Source organism: Mauremys reevesii, linkage group 10 (genome assembly GCF_016161935.1).
Source record: "Mauremys reevesii isolate NIE-2019 linkage group 10, ASM1616193v1, whole genome shotgun sequence".
Taxonomy (NCBI): domain Eukaryota; kingdom Metazoa; phylum Chordata; order Testudines; family Geoemydidae; genus Mauremys; species Mauremys reevesii.
In genome coordinates this window covers 47,169,222-47,182,035 of record NC_052632.1, presented here as the reverse complement: position 1 = coordinate 47,182,035, position 12,814 = coordinate 47,169,222, and the positions used below count along the sequence as shown (strand labels likewise).

The 12,814-nt window shown below is 52.4% G+C and overlaps 1 protein-coding gene across 23 annotated transcripts in view; it reads left to right on the top strand.

Moving 5' to 3' along the window:
* MAPK8IP3 (mitogen-activated protein kinase 8 interacting protein 3) overlaps window positions 1-12,814 on the top strand; it is a 184,096-nt gene that overhangs the window by 153,231 nt on the left and 18,051 nt on the right. For 21 of the 23 annotated variants that reach the window (XM_039493047.1, XM_039493054.1, XM_039493045.1 and 18 more), the window contains 4 exons: window positions 4,737-4,885; window positions 5,903-6,074; window positions 6,210-6,323; window positions 8,948-8,986. In XM_039493047.1, the coding sequence (XP_039348981.1) occupies window positions 4,737-4,885; window positions 5,903-6,074; window positions 6,210-6,323; window positions 8,948-8,986 (474 nt within the window). The remainder of the gene's footprint in view (window positions 1-4,736; window positions 4,886-5,902; window positions 6,075-6,209; window positions 6,324-8,947; window positions 8,987-12,814) is intronic. The other 2 variants (XM_039493052.1, XM_039493065.1) reach the window with 1 other exon arrangement.

Here is a 12,814-nt window from a genome sequence, read left to right as displayed (position 1 = left end):
CCATCAGTGCGCTTGTGCCTCTCCCTTGTTTAAGTTGCCCCTCTTGCACTGCACCCCCCATTGCTTTTGTTTCCCCTCCCCTCCCCTAGTGCAGCTAGAGGAGCCGGATTTCAATCCTCTGTCGGTGACTGACCCCCCCCCCCCGAAGTCCTCGATAGTCCTCGTATCTGCCCCCCCTCCCCATTATTGGCACCCTCCTCCCTGCCCACAGCCTAGCAGGGAGGAGTGGGTGGCCTGTTCTTCCCCCCTGCCCCTTTCTCCGGTGTCTTCCCTCCCTCCCGACTCATCATGGCGGGAGACGCGGCGGGTGGGACCCCTGGGACAACGCCTGTCCCCCCTCCCCCGCCTGCTCCCCCCAAACGCCTCCCGGTCTCGACCTCAACCGCCGCTGCCGGACCACCTGCCACCGCTCCCGCTGAGGCGCTGGCAGCGGCGACCGACGGGGTGCCCTCTGCTGCTGCCACGTCCCTCGTCCCTTCCGCCTCTGGGGGAGCCCCCCCCAGCCAGCGGAAAGGGCCAGGGCAAAAAGAAGGGAAAGGGCCCCGCTAGAAAGACTAAGCCCTCCATGGCAGAGCCTGCCACCGCTGCCGCGGTCCCGCCACCGGCCGCGGCGTCCCTCCCCGCTGTCCCCTCCACCAGCTCTGCGGGTGCCCCTCCCTCGGCCCCCAGAGCGTACGCCCAGGTGGTGGCAGCCCCCCTGCCCGCCGCTACGTCATCTCCCCGACCGCCGCCTCCGCTACCATCTACAGCGGCCGGGGCCCCTTCCCCACCTTGACCCGGAAGCATGGCGTCCGCTGCCTCCTGGTGCCTGCCTCGCCCCACGTGGAGACCTACGTGCGGGCATTGGCGAGGGTGGTGGGGCCCACGGCCATCGTGGCGGCCTCCAAAATGTACGGCAAGGTGGTCTTCTTCCTTGCCTCGGAGGCCGCCGCCCAGGAGGCGGTGGAGAAGGGCCTGGCGGTGGGGGGCGTGTTCGTCCCCCTGGAGCCGCTGGAGGACCTGGGTGTCCGAGTGGTCCTGACCTCCGTCCCTCCCTTCCTGCCCAATGTCGCCCTGTTACCCGCCCTCTCTACTTTGGGGAGCCCATCTCCGTGGTGAGCCCTCTCCCCTTGGGCTGCAAGGACCCCGCCCTCCGTCACGTCCTCTCATTCCGCCAGCAGGTGCAGCTTCAGCTGCCGCCGGCGGAGAGGCGCTCGAGGGGTCCTTCCTGGTCCCCTATCATTATGCCACGGGGGAGGCCCGGTGCTACCTCTGCCAGGAGACGGGGCACGTCCGGAGGGACCGCCCCTTGGCCTGGCTCGGAGGAGCTCTCGGGTCCCCCGAGCCCCGGCAGGGTGCCGGCCGCGCCATCGCCGGTGCCCCTGACCGCCCGGTACCCAGAGCCGCCCCTCCTCCCCCTCGGTCCATCACTGCTTCCGCTCGGGCCTCAGGGGTACGTCCTCCAGTGCGCCCAGACGAGCGGGAGAGCCCTGCCTCTGCTGCTTGCACTCTGGCGGGGCCTGTGGAGGAGGGTGCGGCAGGGGTACTGCCGGGCGTGGGAGATGGCTCTCCCCAGGGGGACTCTTCCCTTTCTCCTGCTGTCCCCCCAGTGCCTCTCCAAGCCCCCGAACTGGCATCCTTGCCCCCCAACCCAACCCCTGTCGACCAGCCCGAAGACGATGCCATGGAGGGCTGGACCCGGGTACAGGGTAAGCGGGGCAAGCGGAAGGCTCGGGCTCCGCTCGTGCCATCTGACGCGGAAGCCCCCTGTAAGACCAGAAGGGGGGCTGCGGACGCCGAGCCTTCCGCCATGCCCACGGGGTCGACCCATCTGCCGGTTCTGGCTAGGGAAGACGTGGCAGCACCGGAAGGTACCATCATCCCTCCTCCGCAGTCCCTCCTTGCGGAGGCCTCTGATGAGGCCCCTCCTGTTCCTTTGCCACCTGTGCCCCCTGCAACACCCGAGGTGAGCGCCGCCTCGGGCGCGAGCGGGGAGGACCCCGGGGTGGGGGGAGGTGAGCTCCCCTCCATCTTTGCGGAGATCGAGGCCCTGGGTCTGACCCCGGTCACCCTGGGGGAGGACGACCTCTTGTCAGCGGGCCTCGACGTAGCCAACCTCACCCCAGCTTCCCCTTCCTCGTGTTCCATCATCCCGACTGCCATGTCTGCTCCTGCCTCCGAGGGTCTCCTGGACCCCTCGACCTGCCCAGCCACGGACGGCACCCTGCTGCTGGCTGCCGAGCCTGTTGAGGCGACGGCCGGTGCCTCGTGGCCAGGAGACGGGCTACCAGGGGTGTCCCTCGGTAGTGCGGGGCAACCGAGTCCCTTCCTGGGCGGGGGCCCCCCTGATGGTTCTGCGTTTCTCCACGCCGAGGCTGCTCTACCTGCCGTTGAGCCCGAGCCCAGTTTCACTGGGGACCCCCTCCCTACCCCTCAAACCCCTGTGCCTGGCCGCGAGGAGCCACCCACTGATAGTCCAGCTCTTGCGGCCCAGGGTCCCATCTCCGTCCCTCCCCCCACCCCTGCTCCTGACCCCAGCCCTGCCCTTACTCCTGACCCTGTCCCTGCCCCCTCCACCTCCCATGCTGTTATTGCCGCCCCTGGAGCTGTCTCCTTCCCTTTCCCGGAGGATGACTCCCAGGGAGCGGCCTTTGAGTTTCACAGTCCCGACCCACTAGGGGCTGCGCTCTTCCCTCCGCCGCCCCCCACTGAGCCAGGGTCCGCCCCTTGCTTGCCCGTCCCAGTAGGCCACGGGGCTGCATCAGAGGCCCCACTGGTGGATCACCGGAGGCCAGTGACCCCACCCCACCATGCGAGAGGAGTTGCAGGAGTTCCTGGAGGACGTCCGGGGCTCCCACAACAAGATCCTGCTTGCTCTCCAGCGCTGGGGGGACTTCCACCTGATCCTCCGGGCCGTGAGAGCCCTCCTGGGGGAGGGCAAGAGGACCGGGAAGCAGGGTGCCGTGGCTTACCACCGGGTACGCAAATTCCGTGACTCCTTGCTCACCTTCGGGGAGGGCCACGGCTTGCTGCGCGGCCCGCCGGGGGCCGTGAGCGCCCCTGCCGGAAAGGATCCCCTCCAGCCCTCCTCATGTCACTCGTCACCTTTGCCACACTGAACACCCGGAGCTGTAGGGTGGGTTTCCGCAGGAGCCAGGTGCTCTCCTTCCTTCGGGAGGGGGGGTACTCTGTGGTTTTCCTGCAGGAAACCCACACGGATCCGGCCGCCGAAGCTAACTGGCGGCTGGAGTGGGGGGACGGGGTCTACTTCAGCCATCTCACGACCCGTAGGGCTGGAGTGGCTACCCTGTTCTCCCCCGACCTATGGCCTGAGGTGCTGGGGGTCGCCGAGGTTGTGCCGGGCCGCCTGCTGCACCTCCGGATCCGCATGGAGGGGCTCGTGGTCAACCTCGTCAACGTCTATGCCCCAACATCGGCCCCGGAGTGGTTGTGGTTCTATCAGCAGGCGACCGCCTTCCTCGGCTCCTTGGACCCTCGTGAGTGCCTGGTCCTGGGCGGGGACTTTAACACTGTCCTAGAGGAGCGGGACCGCTCGGGGACCGAGCAGAGCCCGGCCGCCGCGAGCGTCCTCCGGGAGATTGTCACCCACCACTCCCTGGTGGACGTCTGGCGCGACCACCACCCAGACGATGCCCCCGCTACAGTCACCAACACACGGGCATGTACTTGGCGCAGTTTACCCCTGTCCCAGACACCTGCCCCTTCTGCGGCGTGAGGGAGACCCTGGCGCACGTTTACGTAGAGTGCGCCAGGCTGCAGCCCCTATACCGGCTCCTCACCAACATCCTGTTGCGTTTCTGGCTGCACTTTTCCCCTCACCTCCTTCTCCACTCACTCCCTATCCGTGGCCCCACAAAGTCGCGGGACCTCCTGGTCAACCTCCTCCTCGCCCTGGCTAAAATGGCCATCTGCATGACCAGGGAGAGGCGGTTGGCCAATGGAGACTCCTGCGACTGTGGGGCTTGTTTCCGATCCTTAGTCCGTTCACGTCTCCGGGTGGAGTTCCTCTGGGCGGCGTCCGCTGGCTCCCTTGACGCCTTCGAGGGGCAGTGGGCGCTGTCCGGGGTTCTCTGCTCGGTGTCCCCATCAGGCTCCCTTCTTAAGACCCTTTGACCGCACTCCTGTCCCTGTTCTCTTATTAGTTGTCCCCCGCAATTAGTGGGTTTCTGAGGCCCTGTGGAACCTCCCCTTAGGCTGGGGGGGATCCGTTAGCATGGGGCGGGCTTCCGCCCGCCCCGTTTCCCGGAAACCCAATAGATACAGTGTCCTATAATCCAGTCTAGCAGGAGTTCACACACAATTATTTATACATTCAGAATCTCCACATTCTATTTTAATATAATAAACGACCTGTCATTCGTTGTGTTGCTTATTATGTGTGTTTTCCTGCAGAAATTCTTTTCACTTTTGTCAGCACAAAGATTTCTGTAGTCTTCAGGTTATGATAGTTATGCATCCGGATTTCCCTCCTGTGTTTTATGTTGTTCTACTGGTATGAATTGTATTTCTGAATAATTGATTCTTGAGGGTTCTTGGCCAGTCTTGTGCTCCTCTGTGAATACTCAGAAAACTAAGAGTATTGATTACCTATGGCTGCATTTTAAATAACTAACACAGCTTTCATGTACAGGAAAGTATGAGACAGTCCCAGAATTAAATGGAAAAGAAAATGAATGTTGTGCATAACATCTGATGAAGTATACAACACCCCGTCTAATGTCTTTGCTTCTCCCTAGATGGTCAGTGGGATCTCAGCAACTATCACCTGATGGACCTGGGTCACACCCACCATTCCATCCGCTGCATGGCTGTTGTGTATGATAGAGTCTGGTGCGGCTATAAGAACAAAGTCCATGTCATCCAGCCCAAGACAATGCAGATTGAGGTGAGGAGACTCTGTGTGCGTGTGTATGTGCGTGCGCATGTGTGGTGAGGAGACTGTCTGTGTACATGTACGTGCGCATGTGTGTATGTGAAAGTGAGAGTAAAGATAGGTTGCTGGCTCCTGCTGTATTTGTTTTTCTAGCTGCTCTTTTGCAGGGGAGTGAGGGAATGCAGAGCCTTTGTATCCTCATTGCTGACTCCATGTTGGTAGGGCAAGAACTGTAACTGGAGGTCATGTTACTCTGGAAATCTGCCAGAATAGCACTCCTGACACATTCCCTCATTCCTCCCTGTATGGAATCTTCAGATCACATCTCAACTTAGCACTTCCTCTCATTTAACTGATGAGGCTGGACTGGGCGTCTGTACCTGGCCCTAATGTGTATCACTTGGTAGGAAGTCAGACTCGTGCTTGGCCGCAGGCAGTATATGACTGCAAAATGGGCAGGTGTGGGTAGCAAGCTGTGGGGGTTCCACTTATTGAAGAGCAAGATGCTAGTTTAAAAGCCATCTTGTTGAAATTGTGATTTGTTGTAATGTAACAGGAGTAACAATGCCTGTAGGATGCAATTGGTATAAAAGGGGGAGGAATATAAACAGTAAATCCACAACCAGTAAATTCACCTCACTCACCCCCAGCAAGATCCTCATCCTTGTGCTTTTAAAAACTTGACTGAGAAGTGCTGGGAGATTCCTGTTGCATTGTTTGGAAAGTACCCTGAGTAAGGCAAAATGGTTTCATTTCATTTCACTCTTTGGCATGAACCATTTCATTAATGTCCTAGTTCCAAAGCACTCTACTGGAATATCTAAGACTGTAACAGTTCTCTCTAGGGAGAGGAAACCAGAGGAACAGGCTGGCCAATCACGCAGTTGATCTGAGGAGCTTCTGCATACTGTAGTGGAGGTTTCAGAGCTTTCTCCTTAGTTTATGCCTCTGACCCAGGAGTCTTGAAAGCCAACAAGTGCCCCCAGCCCAGGAATGAACTCACGCTGCTCCCCCTATGTGGCCTTTCAGAAATCCTTCGATGCCCACCCACGCCGAGAGAGTCAGGTCCGGCAGCTGGCATGGATTGGAGATGGGGTGTGGGTTTCCATCCGCCTGGACTCCACACTGAGGCTGTATCATGCCCACACCCATCAGCACCTCCAGGATGTGGACATAGAGCCGTATGTCAGCAAGATGCTAGGTGAGAAGGCAGTGCCAGTCAGGAAATGGCCTGTTTGTTATTCTTGTGGGCACGGAGCATCAGTGTTTGTGAGGCGGCATTGTTCCAAGTGATACTGTCTTCACTGATTCTGCAATTCTCACTCATGCTTGGCAGGAACTGGAAAGCTGGGCTTCTCATTTGTGCGAATCACAGCCCTGCTTATCGCCGGCAACCGCCTCTGGGTTGGGACAGGGAATGGTGTCGTCATCTCCATCCCACTGACTGAGAGTAGGTGATGTTCATCAGACATTCTTCTGTGTTTCCTTGATGTTCACAATGCCTTTATTTGCTAATTGCGCTAGGAAGGAGTGGCTCTGGCAGACTAATGTATCTCCACCCTGATCCTGTGCATCTTTGTGCCACAACTGGAATTCTGGTCATAGCAGTGTTCAGGGAGCAGGGAGGAGACTGGCAATGAAGATAGTTTAGTTTGGTTTTGCACCATGTTACAGAAATGCATGCCTCAAGTCTAGAGCATTTTAGGACATCATTATGGACAGCTCAGTGAAGACCTCATCTCAATGTGCTGCTGCAGTCAAAAAAGCTAACAAAATGTTAGAATGCATAAGAAACAGGCTGTAGAATAATGCAGAAAAATGTACAACACCATTATATAAATCGGTGGGACATCCTCAACTAGAATATTATGTGCATTACTGATCATCCCATCTCAAAATTGATATTACAGAATTAGAGAGGGTTCAGAGATGGGCGACAGGAATGATAAAGATGGCATGGTATATAATATGGAGGATATTATAATACTTCTATATAAATCAATGGTGCAACCTTGTCTGGAAAACTGTGTGCATTCCTGGTCACCCTTTTTGACCAGGAATGCACACAGGAATGCACACATCTCAAAAAGGATATTGCAGAACTAGAGGGGGCTGAGAGAAGGGCAACAGGAATGATCAAGGGCTGGAAAAACTCTCCTATGAAAAGAGATTGGAAAAAATTGGGATTGTTACCTTAGGAAAGAGCTGAATAAGAGGGGGCATGATAGAAGTATATAAAATAATGAAGGATGTAGAGAAAGCAGATTGGGAATCTGTTCCTCCCTGTCTCATAGTACATGCACAAGGGAAGGCCAATGAAATTGAAAGGAGGGAAATTCAAAACCAATACAAGATTTTTTCACAACTTGTAAATGAACTGTCGAACTCACTGCCACAGGATATTGTTGAGGCTAAGAATTTAACAAAATTCTAAAAGGGGCTGGACACTTATCTGGATATTTGGAGTATCTAGAGTTACAACAATTAATGCAAAAAAGTTTTGGAAGGGGTGTAAATGCTCATGCTTCAGGGTTTAAGCCAATATCTAAGCAGTAGGGATTAGTATGAACTCTTCATGGTGACAAAATTATTCTGCATGTGCCCGATGTTGTGGCAGTTTCTTGCATCTCCCTCTGAAATATCTAATGCTGGTCACTGTTTGAGATGGGATAGTGGACTAGTCTAAGACCATTTGGCAATTCCTGTGTTCTAGAGTGGCTTGGTTTGTGGATTGATCTTTCTATTGAGGTAACCTCCATTCTGATAGGAAGGACTGAGAGAAATAGGCAAACCCCATAGAATTAGGGAAATTCTGAAATGTCATATGTCACTTGTAGTGATGTTGTTTGAGGTTCCTCATTTTGCCTAATCTGATTGGGGAGCCCTGGATCAGGTCTGACATCACCCTAGTTATGAAATAAGAATTCACTGGAAGTTAATTTGCCCCATGTAAAGATCAAATGGACATTTTGTTGCTGGCCCTTGCAGTCCAGATGAAGCTGTTTCCTCTTATGAGGAGCAGACATTGGCTCCATCTGTACAAAGGCTGCTGTTGAGCATGACTTTAATGTGGCTGGCAACTGTTGACTGATTCTGAAAACATCGAGAGTATTATGGAGAATGCATCAGTGGAAGATGCAGCCTCTTTCTGGAAGGGGGCTACAGAACGAGAAGACTTCTGAGAGATTGTTTCAGTAGGCATTTCATGATGCTGTAGATAGCTGAACTTCTCCCACTACAGCATCTCCCAAGGCTGAGGATGCGGAAGGTTCATTCAATCAAATCAGAGACTTAAGCCAACTCTATCCAGTAAAATCAGACGACCCAGCAAGTGCTAACAGGCAAAACTCTAGAGCTGGGGAGGAGGGGGCACTAGTTTTAAACATTCAGTAATGCTACTCTTTACCTGCCAATCCACATCTAACTCACTTTCCATTGTGGAAAGTGGACTTGAATGTACTGGAATTTGCAGATTAGCACTGCTCCTTCTTCTTCCCATGGTGCTGGCAGATAAAGGAATGCTGGATAGAGCATATCTGTTTTATAGAAGGAGCAGCAAATCCATGGAGTCCTCCTGGACTGGAATTGTCCACTCCTGCTGCTATTGACACCAGTAGCACTGACACTAGCCATCAATGAATCAGTCATTTAAATCCAACTCTATCTGTGTCATAACCTCAGAATCCCAGTTCTGAGCCCATATCGTAAGGCCTGTCCCTTCTTGGGGATGCTGTCATAACTGTGAGTTCAAGTCAATTCACATTGTAAGCAAATTCCACTAGTCTCTGGTACTTGCGGAGAAATGTGATTTTGAAAATGCAGTAAGATGAATTTTTCTCTCCCCTCCCTGATGCTGCAGTGTGTTCTTTTCAGTTAAGAAAGAGGAGAGCAAGAGCAGTGTTTTCTTACAAAGTAACTCTGAATCTATAGCATCCATTGGTGCGTTCTCTAGATTTAAAAGTTCTCTAGATTCTCCTTCCTGCAATTTCTCCCAATAATTGCCTTTTTCTTCTCTCCTCACCTGCCTGTTTGTTCCCATGTCCCTCTGTTTTTCCACTTCTTGCCTGTGCCTAGCCGTAGTCCTCCACCGAGGCCAACTCCTTGGGCTCCGGGGTAAGTCCAACACCTCCTTCCTTCTAGATTTCAGATGTCATTCCTTGTCTGCCCATCAACCTTCCCAGTCATTTTCTCACCCCTTCGTCCATCCATTCAGTTCTCTTCATCCATTTCTCTGTTCACCTCTCTCATTTTAAGTTGCAATCACTGAGAAGAGACCGGAGATAGTATAAATAGCCTCATTCCCCTGGGGCTGAGAACATTTGAACCCTTCTTGGCAGCCATCCCATTTGTTTTATTGTGAAATTGAGTACTTTAATCTCTCCAATTAGTTTCATTGTTTGGGTGGCTCAGATTAACCAAACTGTTCACTTTGTAACCCTAGCAGTAAGGATCTGCTTAGCTGATGTTCCCAGGCAGACAAGGATAGACTGTCCACTCAGTCTTGCAAGATTTTCTCTGAGCTCCTTAATTTTCCAAAACAATTGTGGCCTTTGCCACTGTGGGACCTCATAGCCAGAAATAATTGAGCAGGACTTCTAAAAGCAGGGCTTTGGAGCTGTGCTCCGGCTCCGCTCCAGCTCCAGGCAAAAACCTCCACTGCTCCAGAGCTGCTCTGCGCTCCAGCTCCGGGCTCCGCTCCAAAGCCCTGTTTAAAAGCATTAAAAATCATCTGAATGTATGCAAGTTAAGCCAGTGATCCTGAAAAAATCGAAAGTTGATGGTTCAAGGCTTAAGATGACCATCTGCAGGAGTCAGGAAGGAATCTTTTTCTCCCTAAAGCATAGCACAATTACCCAGGATCACTCCTCCCTTTGAAGCATTAGATAGTGGCCATTGCTAGAGACAGAATATTGGGCTAGAAGGATTAATTGCCTGATAGGACTGGTCCTATGTAACAATCAAATGATGCCAGCCAGTGTTCCCTCTAATTTTTTATGCCCATGTGTAGAATAAATTTTGTTATGTGCACCAATATGGAGGTGATGTGTTAGAACAAAATTCATGTGGTGGGGTGTGGCCAAGGGGTTCGGCATGTGGGAGAGGGCTCAGGGCTGGGGCAGAGGGTTGTGCGCAGGGAGTAAAGGCTCTGGCTGGGGCTGTGGGCTCTAGGGTGGGGCCAGGGATGGGGGGCTCAGGGCTGGGGCAGAGGGTTGGGGTGCAGGGTTCTGGCGGGGGCTGTGGGCTCTAGGGTGGGGCCAGGGGTGAGGGGCTCAGGGCTGGGGCAGAGGGTTGGGGTTTGGGGGGGGTGAGGGCTCTGGAGTGGGGCTGGGGATGAGGGGGTTTGGGAGGGGGTTCAGGGCTGGGGCAGATAGGAGGGTGTGGGCTCTGGGGTGGGGCCAGGGATGAGGGGTTTGGGGTGCAGGCTGCCCAGGGGCTGCAGTGGGGAGAGAGGACTGCCCCCCCAGCTCTCTCTTGCAGCAGCAGCAGCTCGGGGCCGGGTCTAGAGGCACCTCTCCCTGGCTGCAGCAGCTCCAGCAGGCCTGGGACAGGCCAAGGGAGGGGCTCCTCTCCCCTGTCCTGGGCAGGTCTGTGTTGGGGCCAGAGGCGGGGCGCCTCTCCCCCAGCCACAGCAAGTCCGGGGCAGGTCCATGCTGAGGTCAGTGGGGAGGGGCACCACTCCCCGCGGCGGCAGCTCTGCACTGGGGCTGGTGGGATGGGGCGCCTCTCCCTGCTGCAGTCCTGAGCCCTGCACGGAGCTTAATAGTCAGCCGCGCAGCTTAGAGGGAACTTAGATGCCAGCCAATTGTACCTGCTCATAGCAAACCAAACCAAATCACAAAGATACAGAAAGCTCTTACTGTTATGGTCTTTCTTTTTGACCAGCATTCATTCTTCCCTCCAAATATATTTGCACATGGTCTCAGCACTCTGGCTTGAGCCTGCTAGCTGTACATCTTCTCTGATTTCAGGATTATTTCTGCATCATTTAATAACTGAAATAGAACTCAGCCCAAAATATATAACTCTATTGAAACAATAGGTCCCTGTGGTAGCAAGGTTGTATAGCAACCACCTTACGATAGAATTGTAGGACAGGAATGGACCTTGAGAGGTCATTCAGTCCAGTCTCCTGCACTCATCGTAGGACTAAGTATTATGTTTTAGTTCTTCCAAGTGACTGATCACAAATGGAAGCTTTGGATTCACTACAGTATCCCTCTTAAGATTAAACTACCTAGGGTCATAAAGGTTAACATTTTACAAATACATTAGAAGCAAGAGGAAGACCAAGAAGAGGGTTGGCCCATTACTCAATGAGGAGGAAAAGACAATAACAGAAAATGCAGCAATGGTTGAAGTGTTAAATGCCTTTTTTGTTTCAGCTTTCACCAAAAAGGTTAGCAGCGATTGGACAACTAACATAGTGTAAATGGGCTAGGATTTGAGGCTAAAGTAGGGAAATAAATTAAGAATTACTTGGACAACTTATCAGAGGGGTAGCCGTGTTAGTCTGGATCTGTAAAAGGCAACAAAGAGTCCTGTGGCACCTTAAAGACTAACAGATGTATTGGAGCATAAGCTTCCGTGACCAAGTGGGTATTCACCCATGAAAGCTTATGCGCCAATACATCTGTTAGTCTTTACAGTGCCACAGGACTCTTTGTTGCTTTGGACAACTTAGATGTCTTCAAGTCATCAGGGCCTGATGAAATACATCCTAGAATACTTTAAGAACTGGCTGAAGAGATCTCTGAGCCATTAGCGATTATCTTTGAGAACTCATGGAGGATTGGAGAGATCCCAGAGGACTAGAAAAGTGCAAATATAGTATCTGTCTATAAAAAAGGGGACTAAGGACAACCCAGAGAATTATAGACCAGTCAGCTTAACTTCTGTACCCAGAAAGATAACGGCGCAAATAATCAAACAATCCATTTGTAAGCACCTAGAAGATAATAAGGCAATAAGTAACAGTCAACATAGATTTGTCAAGAACACATCATGTAAAACCAACCTGATAACCTTCTTTGACAGGGTTATAAGCCTTGTGGCTAGGGGAAGCAATAGATGTGATATATTGTGACTTTAGTAAATCTTTTGACACTGTCTCACATGACCTGTCTCATAGGGAAATATAGCCTAGATGAACTGCTATAAGGTGGGTGCACAACTGGATGGAAAATGGTACTCTACATTGAGAGTAGTTATCAATGGTTCACAGTCAAGCTGGAAGGGCATATTGAGTGGTGTCCCTCAGGGATTTGTCCTGGTCCAGTTCTATTCGATATCTTCATAAATGATTTGCATAATAGCATAGAGAATACACTTACAAGGTTTGCGGATGATACCAAGCTGGGAGTGGTTGCAAGGACAAAATTAGAAATCAAAAGGATCTTGACAAATTGGAAAAATGGTCTGAAAAAAACAGAATGAAATTTAGTAAAGACAAATGCAGAGTACTCCACATATAAAATGGTAAATGACTGTCTAGGAAGGAGAACTGCAGAAAAGGATTTGGGGGTCATAGTGGATCACAAATGAAATATGAGTCGTCAGTGTAACACTTACAAAAAAAGCAAACATCATTCTGGGATGTATTAGCAGGACACAAGAAGTCAGTCTTCTGCTCTACTCTGTGCTGATAAGACCTCAGCTGGAGTACTGTGTCCAGTTCTGGGCACTGCATTTCAGGAAAGATGTGAACAAATTGGAGAAAGTCCAAAGGAGAGCAACAAAATTGATTAAAGGTCTAGAAAACATGACCTGTGAGGAAAGATTGAAAAAAATTGGTTTGTTTAGTTTGGAGAAGAGAAGACTGGGGTGGGGGGGACATGAGAACAGTCTTCAAGCACAGAAAAAGTTGTTATAAAGAGAAGGGTGATAAATTGTTCTCTTTAATCACTGACAACAGGACAAGAAGCTTAAGTTGCAGCGAGGGCG